At 43.7% G+C, this 16,517-nt stretch overlaps 1 protein-coding gene across 41 annotated transcripts in view; it reads left to right on the top strand.

The window, feature by feature from the left end:
• The window catches only part of CACNA1C (calcium voltage-gated channel subunit alpha1 C), a 487,946-nt gene that overhangs the window by 51,641 nt on the left and 419,788 nt on the right, over nucleotides 1-16,517 (top strand). Inside the window, exon 1 of one of the 41 annotated variants that reach the window (XM_033162057.1) lies at nucleotides 2,167-2,625. The exons of the other annotated variants lie outside the window; for them this stretch is intronic. Within the exon in view, the coding sequence (XP_033017948.1) occupies nucleotides 2,577-2,625 (49 nt within the window). The 5' untranslated portion in view covers nucleotides 2,167-2,576. Of the gene's footprint in view, nucleotides 1-2,166; nucleotides 2,626-16,517 lie in introns of those variants that run through there. 41 annotated transcript variants of the gene reach the window in all.

Below are 16,517 nucleotides of genomic sequence, written 5' to 3'. Positions count from 1 at the left end.
GTCTGCTGCGAAGTATTCAAGGCGAAGGGACTTCCTCCAGCAAACTTCGCCGCGAAAAGTTCGCGCCTTGCCGCCTTCGCCACGAACTCCCCAGTTTCCCTCTTGTCCCGCCCCCAGCCTCCCACCGCCCCAGTGGCTGAGAAGACCCTCCAACCCTAAACCTGCATCCCTGGACCCTATTCGCATCGCAGACCCTCTTAAACTCAAATGACCTCTTGCGGTACAGCGAATAAGCGTGTCAGGAGCGGGATCTGTTCGCAAAGGCGAGCGAACCAAGGAGCTCCTTCTGCTGCGCCTCTAGCAACGAATCGCGCTCTGTAAGCCTGGATTTTAGCCGTTGGTTGGCGGCCTGCCCTTATGCACTGCTGGGGAGCAAGTCCCACTGAATTCCACGGGACTTACTTATGCGTAAGCGCGCATGGGGGCCCAGCCGCGCAGCCCCGGACGCAACGCGCGTGTATTGGGAACAGGGCGTTCCGCGGGTCTTGCTTCCGAGTAAACACGTATCAAACCCGGGAGCTGGACGCGCCTCGCCAGCTTCTCGGAGAATCGCGGCGCTCCGCTAGCCAGCAACCCCCCAAGTGTGCGACTCAGACCCGATTAGCTTCTCAGATCGCTGCGATGGAGAGGTGGCGGCAATATGCCTGGATAAAGGGGGACGTGCAGTGTACGTACACACACACGGCACGATCCACTCTGCACCGCTTGTTTAACATGGCAGCCCTGCGAGAGCCCCAGATAAGGCGCGCCACACACGCGCTGCCTGCCTGCCTTCCCAGCGGGCTGGCCAGGAGCCATCAGCATCTCAGCTGCTTTGGGGAAGGTGGGGACGCCTAAAGAGACCTGACTCTCTCTCCCACCACAGAGACAGGCAGGATGGAGGTGGAACGCTGGGTGGAGGGGAGGAATGTCCCCTCCATCTCTCCTTCCAAACTCAGGTTTTTATTATTTTTCGGTGTGTCTACTGTGGATTTGGAAAATCTCGGCTCAGTTAATCCGTTTCAACATCTGTGCTTCCTCTCTCGCCTCTGCTAGCGCTCTCTCTCTCTCTCTCTCTCTCTCTCTCTGTGTGTGTGTGTGTGTAGGTGTGCACCAAGCTTCTCGGCAACAACTGATCAAATCCAACACACCAGCAACCCTTTTATTGCTATTGTGATGATTTATTGTTATTGGGTGCGTGTGTGTGTGTGTGTTCAACCCCGCCCCTAAAAACAAAACAAAACACGCCACTCTAATAAAGCTGCTACAGATTCTAGCAGCAACATTATTTTGTCCCCTCTTTAACATGCAGATCACAGATAAATTTCAGCGCTGGAACATTGCAGGCTTTTTTTTTTTTACGAGAGAGTACAATATTGACAAATCACACGGAGGGGGTCGATGTGGTTGGTGTGTGTCAGGGCTGCTAGAGCGGAGAAGAGAGGTGATCTGCTTCGTTGGGGAACCTTCCAACCGTCTCTTACTTTTTTGGGAAAAAACCCCGTAAACCCCCATTTTACCTACCACGACCCCCCCTCCCCACTTTTCCCCCCCATGCAAGCCAGATTCAGCTTGCCTTCTTGACGTCATGTCTGTAGAAAAGGTTTCAGCAGCGGCAGCGGCAAAAACCCACCGCCAGGCGCAGTGAGCCGAGAGGAGGGGAGCGAGGGGCAGAGGAAGGCATGTTAAACTTTCAGATCAAGTCCTCCGGCTCCTAAGCGAGGGGAGGGGCTTGCTGCTGCCGCCGCCGCCGCCGCCACAGCTGGAACATCTGGAAGTGTTCAGGGTGTCTGTCTGTCTGTCTAAACGAGGCAGGAGGGGAGGGGGAGAGAAGCGGGAGCGAGTCTTCTGCTGAGGGAGGGGAGGGAGTGAGGGGCTGGGACTAGCGCTCTCTCGCTCTCTGCAGAAACAGCTCCCTGCCAACAGAGCGCGCGGAATTGGCTTCGAAGAGGAGAAGCAGCCGCCTTGGAACAGCTCTTCGAGGTCGCCTTTTTCTCCCAGCCCCGCTTGCTTCCCTCTCCTAGTTGGTGGATCTAAACAAGAAAGACACTTGAACCCTACCGAGAAATTCTCTCTCTCCCCCCCCTCCCACCCCGCTCCAGCACCCTTCTTGGATGCTTATGAGTGTCCCCCCCTCCCCTCGGCTGTTTTCTCCCACCTTCCTTTCCCTTGCTGATCTTTTCTCTTCTCCCCCCCCCCACCGTCTCCTCTTTTTAAAACAAACAAACAAACAATAAAGATCTAAAGGAGCCGCTTCTCCTTCTGCCGCTTCTCGACGGTGTGAGCAGCGGCCAGAGGTGCTGGGCTCAATTCTTTGGCAGGGTCCCGGATGTTCTCTGAGGATGCTTTGCAATTGCACTAAAGGAGGCAGTAGTGGAAAGGATCAGTTTTTGGGCTTTGATGCAATCATGGGAATCAGGTAATAACCGAACGGGGGAATTTTAATCGTCGCAGAAGCTCCGGTTTCTTCCTTGAACTGTTCACCCCATCTGCTGTTGCTTTTTCTTTTCTTTTTTTCTTTTGGATTTGGAGGAATTGAAACCCTGGACTCCTGCTTGGGTTGTTTTTTTGGGGGTGCTCCTCGTTCCTCTACTTAAATGGTCAATGAAAACAAGAGGATGCACATCCCAGAAGAAAACCACCAAGGTAAGACTGTGGGGTCTCAGGAAAGAGCTTGTCTCCCCCCCCCCTCCGTCTCCCTCTCCTTCCCCCTCCCCCTTACTGTCCTTTCCTTCTTCTGAAGCTGCTGGAGAAAGCAACGTGAAGAGCGGGAGGGGAAAGGGTGGTGGGAGATGGTCCTTCTCCGCCACGACACAGATGGGACCGCGGGTGACATGAGAGATTTGATGCAGTGATCTTGTCAAGGCTGGTGGTCGCAGGGAACAAAACAAGCCCACCAAGCAACCCCCACACGCCTTTTTCCCCCAGCCTTATCCTTGGCCAGCAATATTAAGCAAGACAAAGTTGCTTTCTGGTGGTGGAAGAGCGTGTGGAGCTGGCAGGAGTTTGCAAGACCGAGGGTTGTTGCTTCAGATCTCGTCTTCGTTGCTTCTTCCAGGGCAGGCTAACCTTCCTAAAATAAAAATAAAAAATAAAAAATACCAGGTTTTTGGAGGCATGGGGAAGTTGGGGTCATTTAGGGGCCCCTCCCAATCCCCAATCCCTTCAGGATTTTGCAGCCCGATCCAGTGCAAGTTTGCTCGGAAGTAACTTCCACTAAGTTCCACTCCAAAGGAAAGGGCTGTATGGTGGCCGTCTGCAGTCCTAGTACCCACTTACCCACAATTGAATGCAGTGGAGTTTACTTCCAAGTACGTCCGCATAGTCTTGTCTTGCGTTGTTGGTAGAGGAAGTGGAACATTCTTAGGGATATCTGGGGTGGCAATGCCTCAACAGTTGGGAAGCAAAGCTATCGATCTCTTTCCCACCTCATTAATTGGAAGCTAATTGCAACGTTTCAAAATCCCTTGCCCAAGAGAGGGCCGCCTAGGCTGCCAACCAACCTATACCCAGTTACTTGTGAGTAAGCCCCATTGAACTCGATGAGACTTAAATATATGACTGCGCTGTTGGAGACTCTTTACCTCCTCCCTCTGCTACGCTCTGCCACCCATCACTCAGAGGACTGTGGCCTCCTTTTCATAGGTAGAAGGCAAATCCTGACGCCAGACAGACACAGGAGGGCTGCTGAGTATGTGTGTTATGTACATATTATATACCCCAAACGAGGAGGATCTGCTGTGGTGGTGATTGCTTTTTAAACATTGAAAATAGGGAAGACTCTTCCTTTTCTGCGCCCGTCCAAGCCAAAAATCCCTGGAGGTGCTTTTAAGAGCAGTGTGTGGGACCAGGAGCTAGATCAAATCAACAAGGGTGGTGGGGATATAACTTTTTTTCTTTTCTTTTAACTCTCCAAGTTTTTATCGTCTCCTGGCAGTCCCCTCCAAAGGGGTTGTGATTTGGACCCTTCTGGTTAGCTTCTACTGGGTTGTTCCAACCCCACCCCTCTTGCTTAGATAGATGTACCAAAGAGACCCATCATCATGATTGTCTTAGTAGAGAGAAGTCTGCTGGCAGCTGTGTGTGTGTGTGTGTGTGTGTGTGCGCGTGTGCGCGCTTGTGCACATGCATGTCCCTAAGACCCTTGTTGTTTCCTTCTTGTCTGCACTCCCTGATAAGGCAGGCTGCCCCTTACCTTTCCTCTTACGACCTGTCATTGCTCCTCTCATCTCACCCAGTAGCACCAGAGTGCTGAGATTCTTGGCACTTTGTGTCATAGGGTAGGAAGCAAGCAGTTATCTCCATGTGGAAATAGATCAATCCAGAGTATCTCCAGTTTAGTTTTCTTTCAAGTATAGGGATCTCAAGGTACCAAAGATAGGAAAGGCAGTTGGAGTCGACAGCACTGAACCAATGGCTCAGATGCTTATTCTATCAAAGTGGGAAATATATGTGCTTGAACTCTTTCTTTGCCTAGCCCTAAAGGGATTTAGGCTGCAATCCTATATCCGCTTACTTGGGGCCCTCTTGATTCAACTTGCTGGACTTACTTTTGAGTAGATTTATATGAGATTTCACTGTTAGTGGCAGAAGGGTGTCCAGGTGGGAGAAAAAAAAGGGGGTTCAGGACCCCTGCACCTTTTTATAATTGTGTTAAACAGGGAATCTCAGCAGGTGTGACATACCAGAAAGCTTTAGCTCCTACATTCCTTCTCCACATTTCTTAAAAGTGCAGAAGCCCTAGCCCTTTTTACACCTGGGCCAGTCTTAAGGAGAGAATGAAATCTACGTATATAAAAGTGTGCATTTGATTTTGTGTGTGTGTGTGTGTGTGTGTGTGTATAGATTTTTTAAAAGTTCCAGTGGTCAAAATCTTGTAATACATCGAACTGAAAATATTTTTTTTTTGTCATCACCATACCATAACAAGTACCAAGAAAAGGTGAGAGGCTGGGTCCCGTTGCATCTCGTGCCCTGTTTCGCTTTTGTCCTCTTAGCCATGTGCTTCTGTCACGCAGTAGTATGTGTGTGCTTTGTGCTTTGCTGCTGACATCGCTACTGATAAGTGGACCAAAGCTCGGCCTCCATAGCAATATGCCAAATGCTATGGCAACCTGAATCCAGCTCCCTACTTACCAGCTGCAGTGATTATATAATATAGAGAGAGCAGGGTTGCCATCCCTCCTTTCTTGCTGCAGATTAATTTCTTGTTGCTCCCAGGCAAAAAGCAACACTTTTGCACAGAAACTCCACATTTTGTGGCAGGAGGAACACTATAATAATTTGTGTTTATTTGACCCCCCCCCCTTTAACATGACATGAGGGTTAAACCCGAAAATGATCACAAATAAAGAACCATCTGTAAACGTTTCATTTATTGAAGGTCTTTTTGAAAACTTCCATCCTCACTAATCACCCTTTGCCTGATTTTAAACAATACAGTTATTTGTCACAAGTTTGCTACCTTTTTCCTCCCAAGGTCTCAGTCCCTAGGTTTTATAAGGATGGTCTCCATAGATTTTTTAGCCCAAACTATGTATTGGTTTGCGGTGATGATGGCGAAGAACAAAATTTACAACACACTAATCCTGGGATAGATCGGTATAATTAGAGCAAAAGTGTTGAAAGGAAAGGATTAGAAAGATTATTGTAGAGGAAGAATCTGGCTGCCCATCTTTGCATTGGAAAAATCTAATTTCAGGGAACTAGAATTTCTCAGGTAACATTTCCCCAGCAGTTTCCAGCAGGGAAGTGAATTCTTAGCACACATGCACACACACATGATAACCTGTGTGATAACTTTGGATAAGATGAATCAGAGTAGGCCTCACCTGTCCTTTATTTTTGTGCTCATACCAACCAACTACTGGTAATTTACCTGACTTTCTGAACTGGAACTTAGGGAGTCAGCAAGCCACATGATAAGGCGCTGGAAACTATATAATACAAACAGGAGTGTTTTGTTGTGATCCATCCACACCACTTAGTTTCTTATATACAAAAATATGTGTTCTTTTTACATTGTTCTTTTTATTTAATTCCCCCCCCCTTTCCTACATTTTACCATAGGATCCTAGAATAGGTTACAACAATAAAATATACAATTATAAAACAAATAAAAAAGTTATGACCCTAAAACAAAAAAAGCATTCTCATTCTGTAGCTTACACACAGAAATGCTATTAATATTTGGATTTAGCAGGACCCAGTACAATTTCTATGCCTCATTTATTGCATAGAGGGGGGGGGGAAAGGAACTGTTTGAGCTGTTACAATTTTTTCAAAAAAATAATCATATTGATTCTTCTGCATGTTTAATTTTCCCACCATATTTTCAGGGGGGAATAATTACTTTTGACTATTGAGCATATGTCTTTTTAAAATATATGTGTTTTTTGTGCTGGATGATTGAGGACGTACAAGAAAAAGCTTTTACAACTAGCTACATCATGTGGGATTCAGAATCATCTCAGATAGGTATCTGTAAGGTATTTTATTGTGAACACTTTGAACTGGTAAAACTACAGAATGGATTAATTAGGGAGGAGGGATCTTGATTTGCAATCCTCTAAACACAGTATACACGCGGGTGGCGCTGTGGGTTAAGCCACAGAGCCTAGGGCTTGCTGATCAGAAGGTCGGCGGTTTGAATCCCTGCGACGGGGTGAACTCCCGTTGCTCGGTCCCAGTTCCTGCCCACCTAGCAGTCCGAAAGCACGTCAAAATGCAAGTAGATAAATAGGTACCACTCCAGCGGGAAGGTAAATGGCGTTTCCGTGCGCTGCTCTGGTTCACCAGAAGTGGCTTTGTCATGCTGGCCACATGACCCAGAAGCTGTACGCCGGCTCCCTCGGCCAGTAATGCGAGATGAGCGCTGCAACTCCAGAGTTGGACACGACTGGACCTAACAGTCAGGGGTCCCTTTACCTTTACCTTTATACACAGTATGGAGTGCCTGGAGGTCAGCTGACCCATTTGAGTTACAAACTATAATTTCAGGTGTGCTTCAGAGCTTGTCAGTACATAGTGCTGGCTATATAATGTTGACAGAGAGAGGGGCTGTTATCTGGGGAAACATGCTGGCCCAAGAGTTAAGCAATGAGCCTTTCAGTTATTTCACGATAGGATTATGAAGAGGGGCATGGTGATGGATGGTGCTGTGGGGATTCTACCTTTGCCAGAAGGTGGTGCTACAGGGCTAAGGAGTAAAAAAAAATCCTAAGTAATTTGAAAGCTCAGAGCATATCTATATACCACTCTCCTGGGAATCCTGGGGACTGCGGTGAGAGGCGATAGGTGCTAGGGACCTCCAAACAAATTATCAACAACCTCATCAAACTATGCACTCCAGAAATCCTTGGTCATGATGGGGAGCAATGACAGTTAAAAGTGATAGAAAGCTTGCATACGTTTTCAGTGTAGATGTGTCCTGATTGGCAAGAGAGACCGCTTATTAATACTTGCCCATCCTTTATTAATAAATGATCTACACCAAAGGCAGGACTCTCTATTCTTCGTAGACAAGATCCTCTAAACGATTTATGCAAAAACACCTGGAATGCTTTCTGTTCACTTTTGGTTTTTGTTTATGTTATGCCATTTCAGCAGATTCCTACTGGTTTCTTATGCTACCAGAACTAGGGCTTTTTGGGACATATTCAAAACTAGGTCATCTTGTGGTCTCTCCCCCCTCCCACTTTTTATTGAAATTGTTCCTCATCAGTCTTCCCTGCGCCCCAGTCCCTAAATAACTTTCTTAACTATGTTACATAAAGGGATTTAGCCAGGATGCTACACATCAGGTTACTCTCCCCTCTTCTGTAAGGCTTTGTAAACAAGTGATATAGTCCTAGCAGAGGAGAAGCCAGCAGTTAAAGAGTGAAAGATTTTAGGCCTTAATTTCATATGTAAAAATTACCAGTGCATTTCCCCAAAGTTCATAATTTATGGTTGACTTTTGTTTCATCCTGTTACAACACAAGCTTACTCGAAATCCATCTGCCCATTAATTCACTTTTGCTGTTTCTTTCCTATGTTCAACCTGACATCAGACATTTTTACAATCCAGTCTTAAAGTGTGCTTCACCAGCATGTAAATTGTTAGGGTGGAGCATAAGTACAGCTACTTCATTCTGATTACATCACATATTATGACATAGCAATATCCAAGCACCATTATGACATTGTTGCAGTATTAATTGCAGGCGTTTAATGTTTGGGATGGAAGTGAGTTCTCACAAATTATGTTGATAATCTCTCATCTTAAATTGTGGCTTTTGTTTTGAATTGCTGTGATTAAAAATCTTGCAGTGTGATATATATTCAAAATTAAATTTGCCCCTAAATTTAAGAATTTATTGGATTGAAGTTAGGGTTAGAGTTACCAAGTTAGATGGTGTTTATGCATCTAATTGTGGGAACATACATTTTTTGTTTTGTAAATGCTGGGCCCATATGCACACTGACCTCAGAGTAAACGCAATTGAACACAGTGGGCTTTACTTTTGAGTAAATATGTGTGTTTTGAGTGAAGATTGCATTGTACTTCTAAGTACCCTCAAGTGCAGCCATTTAAGAGGTCCCCCTCTATCACTGGTTGTAAGGAGGAATTAAAAGTAATAACAACAGGTGCTGCTTTTTGTTTTTGTTGCAATTAATCTTGAATATATATCCAAAAGCAACACTTTGAATTTTGCTTGCTTGCTTAGTATAGATGTGCTGGCGAACAAAATTACTGCAACACATTTTACTTGGGGCTGCCTCTGAAGACAGTTTGGAAACTGAGGCTGGTGCAGAATTCAGCGGCCAGGTTGCTCATCGGGGCAAGACGGTTTGAGCATGTTATACTGATTCTGGTCTGACTGCACTGGCTGACCATTAGTTTCCAGGCCCAATTCAAAGTACTGGTTTTGACCTATAATGCCTTAAATGGCTCAGAACCCCAATACCTCAATAATTGCCTCTTCTTATATGAACTGATTAGGACTCTGCAATCATCAACTGAGCCCCTTCTTTGTGTGCCTCCTCCATGAGGGGTCAGGAGAGTAGAGATGTGAGAGTGGGCCTTTTCTGCAGTGGCTCCTCATTTTTGGAATGCTCTCTCCAGGAAGCCTCGCCTGGCGCCTTCATTACATATCTTTAGACCCCAGGCGAAAAACATTCCTCTTCTCCCAAGCCTTTGGCTAATTAAATGATTAATGGTCTTTTAAACTGTGTGCATGTAGGGGAGTTATCATTTTTGTTTGTTTCTATGTTATGTACTTCTGTGTTTTTATATTGCAAACCACCCTGTGATCCTTGGATGAAGGGTGGTACAGAAATTTAATTACAAACAAACAAACAAACAAACAAACAAACAAACAGTCTTTGCTATAATTCTGTAGCCAATGATTACTTTACCCTCAAACTGTAACATTAGCATTTGGGAGTTTAAAAATTAGACTGCATGACTGAGACACTCCCAGGAAGGTGATGGTGGGCAAACAGCTGATGGACAGGGAAAGGACAAGAGGGGTTGTGTACAAATTATTGCTGTGATCTTTGGTGCTGGAGAACCACAACAGAAAAGGGTTAATGCAGTCCCATCCTCTGCATCTCTACATCAGTTAAGGTGGTCAAGTGTCCTCCTTTACAGAGACCCATCCTGTATATGAAGGGTTGCCCACTCCGAGTCTGGTTTAAAGATGAAGAACCATAAGGAGGGAGAGCAGGAGGGGTCTTGAAGTTGCTCATCCACAGTTTGCCACTTGAACAGCAAACTGAGTAGGGAGACGCAGAGGTCACCTGGTCACAGTCTTGTTTCCTGCTATGGTGAGATGTATTCTGTTTCTATTTAAATCATAGCAATTGTTTCTAAATGTACATGTAGACATATAAATTAGCATGTGCAAATTTTTATGCAAATCGCTGTCCTCTTCTTTGGAAATGTGTACCTGACTACCCTAGTTTCAAGTCGTCTTGTGCTATAAGACGTTTCCAGACTGCAGTTGTTTGGGGTTAGGATTCAAACACAAATTCAGGCTGCACAATTATAGTTGCTTGGGAGATCTTGTGCAACAAGTCCAGTTCCCCAAAAGACTGAACAATAAGGAAAGTGATTGGAAAATGCACAAGAAAATATAGGATAATGTAGCTTTGGTGCAACGTCATTTAACCGGCACACAAATCAGAACAAGTGCTCATTTAATAGCCAACGTTGCCTCATCTCCCTGCAAACAAATCAGCATGAATGCTCAATAAATATGTTGTTTGGAAGCACCCTTAGCTACTGTCATTGTATTTCTTTCTTTTTCTGTTTTCGCACAACAGAATGGAAAAGGCGAAATACAAAGATCAGTTGTGGGACAGGAGCATAAGGAAATGACAAATATGTGCCCTGGCCAAAAGTGTCCTACATAAAAAGCAGCTTTATAACCATGCTGGAGTTATAAGTGAACTGCAGCTGTACTTCTTTGCTCATTTTGGTCCTTCTGAAATCATGGATGAATAGTAACACTGATGCATGCATGTATTCAGGGACATTATGCACTCAACTCACCATAAAAGGATTTTTTTAAAAAAAGATGGCAAGCTTCGAGATAGAAGTTTTATTTAGGTTAGGCAACTGTCTAAGGGACTCCTCTAATTGGTTCTAGCAGAGTTTTTCCTCTAGTGGCAACTTCGTTTAAACTCCTTAAGGTCGAATGAATTGCTCTGTAATGCTAAAATAAAAAAACACCCCACATATATACAGATGTTCCCAAAAAGGGTAATCACCTTCTGCGCTTCTTCCCCCCCCCCCCAGCACCACAGCTTGTATTGAAGAATGGCTAATTGAAATATATTTATATGGTTCAGGAACAGGGATATGTACTTGTCTTTAAAAGGGATCCAGCAGTATTGTTTCCTTCTTGTTTTCATTCCTCTCTTAGTCTATCTGAATTCACATATTTGGATGGGTGGGGCACTCACATAGTAAAGTCCTCCCAGGGCTACAGCACTCAAGAATGTGGATGAAGGAATGACATATCTATTTTTCTGCTGTTCTTTTGATTGTTGCTTAATTATTTTATTTTGTTGATTGTTTCTTTATGAACCCCCCCTTGAAATACTTACTGAAGGGTGTAAAGCTACAAAATAAATAGTGCCCTATATCAAACTCTCCTGCATTTTGAAAGCTAGCAGCTTGGGAAGTCTGTCTTTAGGCTTCTCCCTTATACTCTTGATTTCCATGTTCAGTTTTTTTACACTGAGCAGCATTTAAGAAAGAAAGAAAAACATTTCCCTGTCCCTGAACTCTGAAGTGGTATATGTCCATTTTCATGATATTTGAACTAGCCCAGTGCAGGAACTAACAACAGTTGAGGGTTTGTTACACTTAAGCAACTGTTCATGTGAATGTGACCACACGCAAAATGCAAACTGACTGGGGTTTCATTACTAAACCATACTTGAATTATTACATGTGCTGAATGTTGTGACAATTTCTTATTAACTTGCTGTAACAATATGACGGTTGATTTGACTATGAAATAAAGTGCATTAGGCTGAAACTCAAAACAGACTTAGTAGTAACAAGTAAGCTCCCTTGAACACAGTGGGACTTCTTTCTGAGTAAGCATGCCTAGGATTGTGCCAGTATTAAATTATTTGTCAGCAGGATGGAATCAATGAATGGCCATTTAATTTAGGCATTGGGCTGAACCCAACTATGCTTTGCTCAGAATTGACCCGCTGAAATTAATGAACTTAAGTTAGCCATGTCAATTAATTTCAATCGGTCTACTCTGAGTCAAACTTTGGTTTAACTCAAGTTAATAATGACATTAAATCATTTAAAGGGTGCGTTTCACACAGGAGCTTCCCGCTTAGGGCAAATAGAAGCTTCAGGGTGAAATGTTTCTGATGGGAAAACAGCTCAGGGGGAAAGAATAAACTTCCTTCCTCCATGCTGTGGCCCTGATCCAGATGGGGGACCCTCGTGGCTGCTTTTTATTATTATAAAAAAGACATTTATAGGCAATCATGCATTTTACATATTGTCTGGTTTGGTCCACTTTATAACTTACAACAACCCTGGACAATAAGTCACTATTTTTATCCACATAACGCAGATTTGGGGGTCTGGGGTTGAGGCTCAGGTAGTGTGGTTTGCAAATTTCACTGTAGATGTGAGATTTGAACTAAGAGCGCTGGCTTTTAGCTGTTGTGCTGAAGTAAATTTCATCTGCAGGGAATGGGGTCGACTAAAAAATGATCACAACTTTCTCATACTCTAAAAGATTTTGCTCTAGTCCAAATCCTATCCACTATATTACATTGATTAGCTCTCATTTACTGGCATTTTAAGTCTTCTGTCCCAAAGTTGCCCCACAAGGTGTGCTGACCTGTCTTTTAATTTCAAATCGAGAAGTGAAAGAAGGTGCAGAGCATGGGTACCAACCTTTTTGGGCCAGTGGGCACATTTGGAATTTTTTTAAAATTTCATGAGCACCAGTCACAAAATGGCTGCCATGGGAGTGTGCATAACACAAAATGGCTCCAGTGGGCACGTGGCATAACACAGAATTGCTGCCTTAGCTAAAAGGGCAGAAAAGTTGACATGGCCACAAAATGGTGTGAATATGTTCCCTTATCAGCCCCCCCATCAATGTGGAAAAGGCATCTAGACCATACACTGCTGCACTGACTCACAGATAAAAGCTCCTTGCACCTCTTGGGTAGGTGTCCAGTCCTGGCATCCAATGAAATGTGAGTATGTTAAAGGGGTTTGTTCCATACAGGAGAGGCTGAGCCAGTGTAAGCAATAACTGATCAGGAATAGTCATCTCTTGTACACTGGAGAGTTTTGAGGACATAGCCTACTGAGAACTTTCACAGGCACCATAGAAGGTACTGGCAGGCACATTGGTGCCTGCATGTGCCACACTGGCAACCGCTGGTGTAGAGGCAGTGGAAGCTGCAATAATGCAATTTGGTGTTGGAACATTTAAAAGGAGTGAGGACTCCCCTCATCAACCACCAACATTTTTACTCACCCTCACTAAATGGGTTGTTTATGCATTTTAGGAGAAGATTCCACCATGTTCAATAGGGGTTGCTACCTAAATGTCTTTCAACATAAAACATACTCTGAAACATGCTTCTAGATTATTTAGTTCCCAGTATGCAACGTTTGCCTTGGGGTGTTTTGGAAAACAAAACCGTTGAAAATACTGAACATGACATCATAATTATAAAATAAATACGGACTAATAAAGTAATTAAGCCAACATTTCTTCCTATAAGCATTACAAGGGAACAGGCTACCCTCACGTTGCTGATCAAATTTCAGATTGTTTTTTTTTTCCAAGAGGAGAAGAAAGAGAGAAAAAGGGATGTCTTTTTTTCTCAGAAGGATATAAGAGGGCATTTACAAAGCCTGCCTTCTCAAAATGTGATGCTTTATTGGTGAACTTGTGAAGTTCCCTTCTGCAGATTTCATGTCCAATTTTGTCAGACAAAATAAGCTTTTAAGATACATGGGGTAACAATTGCAGAGTTTGTCTCTGTAAGGCAGTCTGGGCATATCACATTCCAGCTGCATTTGCTCTCCTTCGTGCATTATTGACCACAATACTAATTCTGAAATTGTAACCTGTCTTAAATTATCTCATTACAAGCACCACAATGCATGTGTTGTAGATAAAGGAGGAGCAATGGTTTTCATTCTGGAGTTCATGTGACTTCACATAAAATTTATTTCAAAACCACAGGAGTCTCTGTGGTAAAAGGTTTAAGTGCATGACACATGTAAGAGAGCTTCATTGTGACACCCACTGACACTTCTGTGGTGGCTGTTCATGTGCTCAAATTCCAGAGCTATACAAGGGTGAGACTGGAAGCTCATAAATGTGATCCAGAATGTAAGAGACTTCTGTGCTACAGAAAGAAGCAGTAAATGGGAAGGAAAGAGATTGTTTCAGGGCATGGGCTGGGAAGACTGGATGGTGGGTAGGAGGCAGAGCAATGGGGAATAGTGATTAAGTTGGAAATGGAGGCCTGGTGGGGAAAAATGACCACTGAAAATAAAGTGGAGATACTGTGCTGTCATTTGCCATTTCAGTAGGGATGAGGGAGAAACTGGATCCAGTTCACATTTAAAAGTGAACCTCTCAAATTCTCACTTCCCAAAATAATTTGCAAATAGAAATACTGCAAATAGAGTGGCTGGGGAGACCCAGCCAGATGGGCGGGGTACAAATAATAAATTATTATTATTACTGTCATTTTTTCAAAATTCACGCTTTACTGAATTTTGCAACAAGGTTTTCCAGTCAAGTAACATTTACAAAAATGCATGTAGTAGGGTTAGGTGTGCATAGAAATGCATATATAGAAGAATAAGATAAACCCCTGTGTTGCAAACTGCAAGCCTAGTGTAAAAGAGGCAACATGTAGTGGTTACATATGGGTATGACCACTGCTCCAGAGAAGATGTATGTACATTAAATGATATACTGAAGAAGACCACATCGAAACAGTGTATTTATCTGGAATGCTGTCTCACCGGATGTATTTAGTTACTCAGATTGTACAGCTATTATTACTTTGCTGCAAATTATAAAGACATAATTGTGCCCATCATTCATCGGTCTACGTGTTACCTCTTTTACACTAGAAATGCATATATAGCAGTGAAAATAACATGCAAAATGCATTATATTACGAAACAACTGCTTGGCAAAAATGTGTGTATTAGGCAAAACTGCCTACAAAGTGTGTATATTAGGAGAAAATTTCACTAAAATGGTGATGAATTTTCACAAGGCCTTTTTTAAAAATTGCAAACTGATGCAGAAGTGTGGAGAACTGAATTTAAGGGGGGGGGGAATTGAGACACATTGAAAGTGACAGTTTCACCCACCCCTACTCCTTCAGTTCCTTTGTATCCTTCTCAGGTTATGCCATCCTGTGCTCCTCAAACTCATGTGTCCTTTTGTCAGTACTTTCATTCTTGTGTCCTCTGTTTTTCCTCATCCTTGTCCTCTTTGCTTCCTGCTTTTGCCTGGCTTCCTTTAGGACTTTCCTCCTTCAGAGCAGTTATCTCAGCATGAGGTACCAGTTAAACACATTGATTCAGTTAAATGTAATGGCATTTGTACCTTGATCAAGATTTAATCAAAATCTACTTGGGTACATGTTCCTTCTCTATGCCCTGCATAACCCTGCAGAGGTGCAATTCCATGTAAATAGCTTTTGCCTTGATTGGAATGTGGCCCACTTGAATAAACGAGTGTGCGGTGATGTAGGAGCATATATATATAAAGTTTGAGAGGGCTAGGGAGATAGATAACATGTGTAAAATTGCCAGGAAAGATCACCACACCATCTTAATGCACTGTGTTATCTGCATACTGCAGTATGGCACAAAAGCATTTCAGAAAACATCTGCAACCTGCATACTTAGTGTAGAGAATACAACACCTGCAGTTCTGGGGCAAATACCTAGAACTTGAAGCACACACTTGGGAAATTATGGTAAGCCTTGTGTCTAGTTCTTGCTAAAGTAGTAACCTCTGGGCTGTACCATTCAAGACTATAAATGGGGGTTCATAGAAATGAATTAAGATTACCGGAAAAAATATCAACAACCTCAGATATGCTGATGATACAACCTTGATGGCAGAAAGTGAGGAGGAATTAAAGAACCTTTTAATGAGGGTGAAAGAGGAGAGCGCAAAATATGGTCTGAAGCTCAACATCAAAAAAACTAAGATCATGGCCACTGCTCCCTTCACCTCCTGGCAAATAGAAGGGGAAGAAATGGAGGCAGTGAGAGATTTCACTTTCTTGGGTTCCATGATCACTGCAGTCACGAAATTAGAAGACGCCTGCTTCTTGGGAGAAAAGCAATGACAAACCTAGACAGCATCTTAAAAAGCAAAGACATCACCTTGCCGACAAAGGTCTGTATAGTTAAAGCCATGGTTTTCCCAGTAGTAATGTACAGAAGTGAGAGCTGGACCATAAAGAAGGCTGATCGCCGAAGAATTGATGCTTTTGAATTATGGTGCTGGAGGAGACTCTTGAGAGTTCCATGGACTGCAAGAAGATCAAACCTATCCATTCTTAAAGAAATCAGCCCTGAGTGCTCACTAGAAGGACAGATCCTGAAGTTGAGGCTCCAGTACTTTGGCCACCTCATGAGAAGAGAAGACTCCCTAGAAAAGACCCTGATGTTGGGAAAGATGGAGGGCACAAGGAGAAGGGGACGACAGAGGATGAGATGGTTGGACAGTGTTCTCGAAGCTACTAACATGAGTTTGGCCAAACTGTGAGAGACAGTGAAGGATAGGCGTGCTCTGGCGTGCTCTGGTCCATGGGGTCACGAAGAGTTGGACACGACTGAACGAGTGAACAACAATAGAAACGAATGCTCCTACACATGAATGTTTCCTCCACGCAAAACACTGCAACTCATGGGAAAGAGTTCTGGTTTACCCATGTTCCTGACTAGCTTTGGGAGTATATAAAACATGTTGCCATTGGAAACAGAGGGATGTAAATTTGACTTGGGT

The sequence above is a fragment of the Lacerta agilis genome, chromosome 10, assembly GCF_009819535.1.
Source record: "Lacerta agilis isolate rLacAgi1 chromosome 10, rLacAgi1.pri, whole genome shotgun sequence".
NCBI classification, from domain to species: Eukaryota; Metazoa; Chordata; class Lepidosauria; order Squamata; family Lacertidae; genus Lacerta; species Lacerta agilis.
This window is presented reverse-complemented; position numbering and strand designations above follow the sequence as displayed.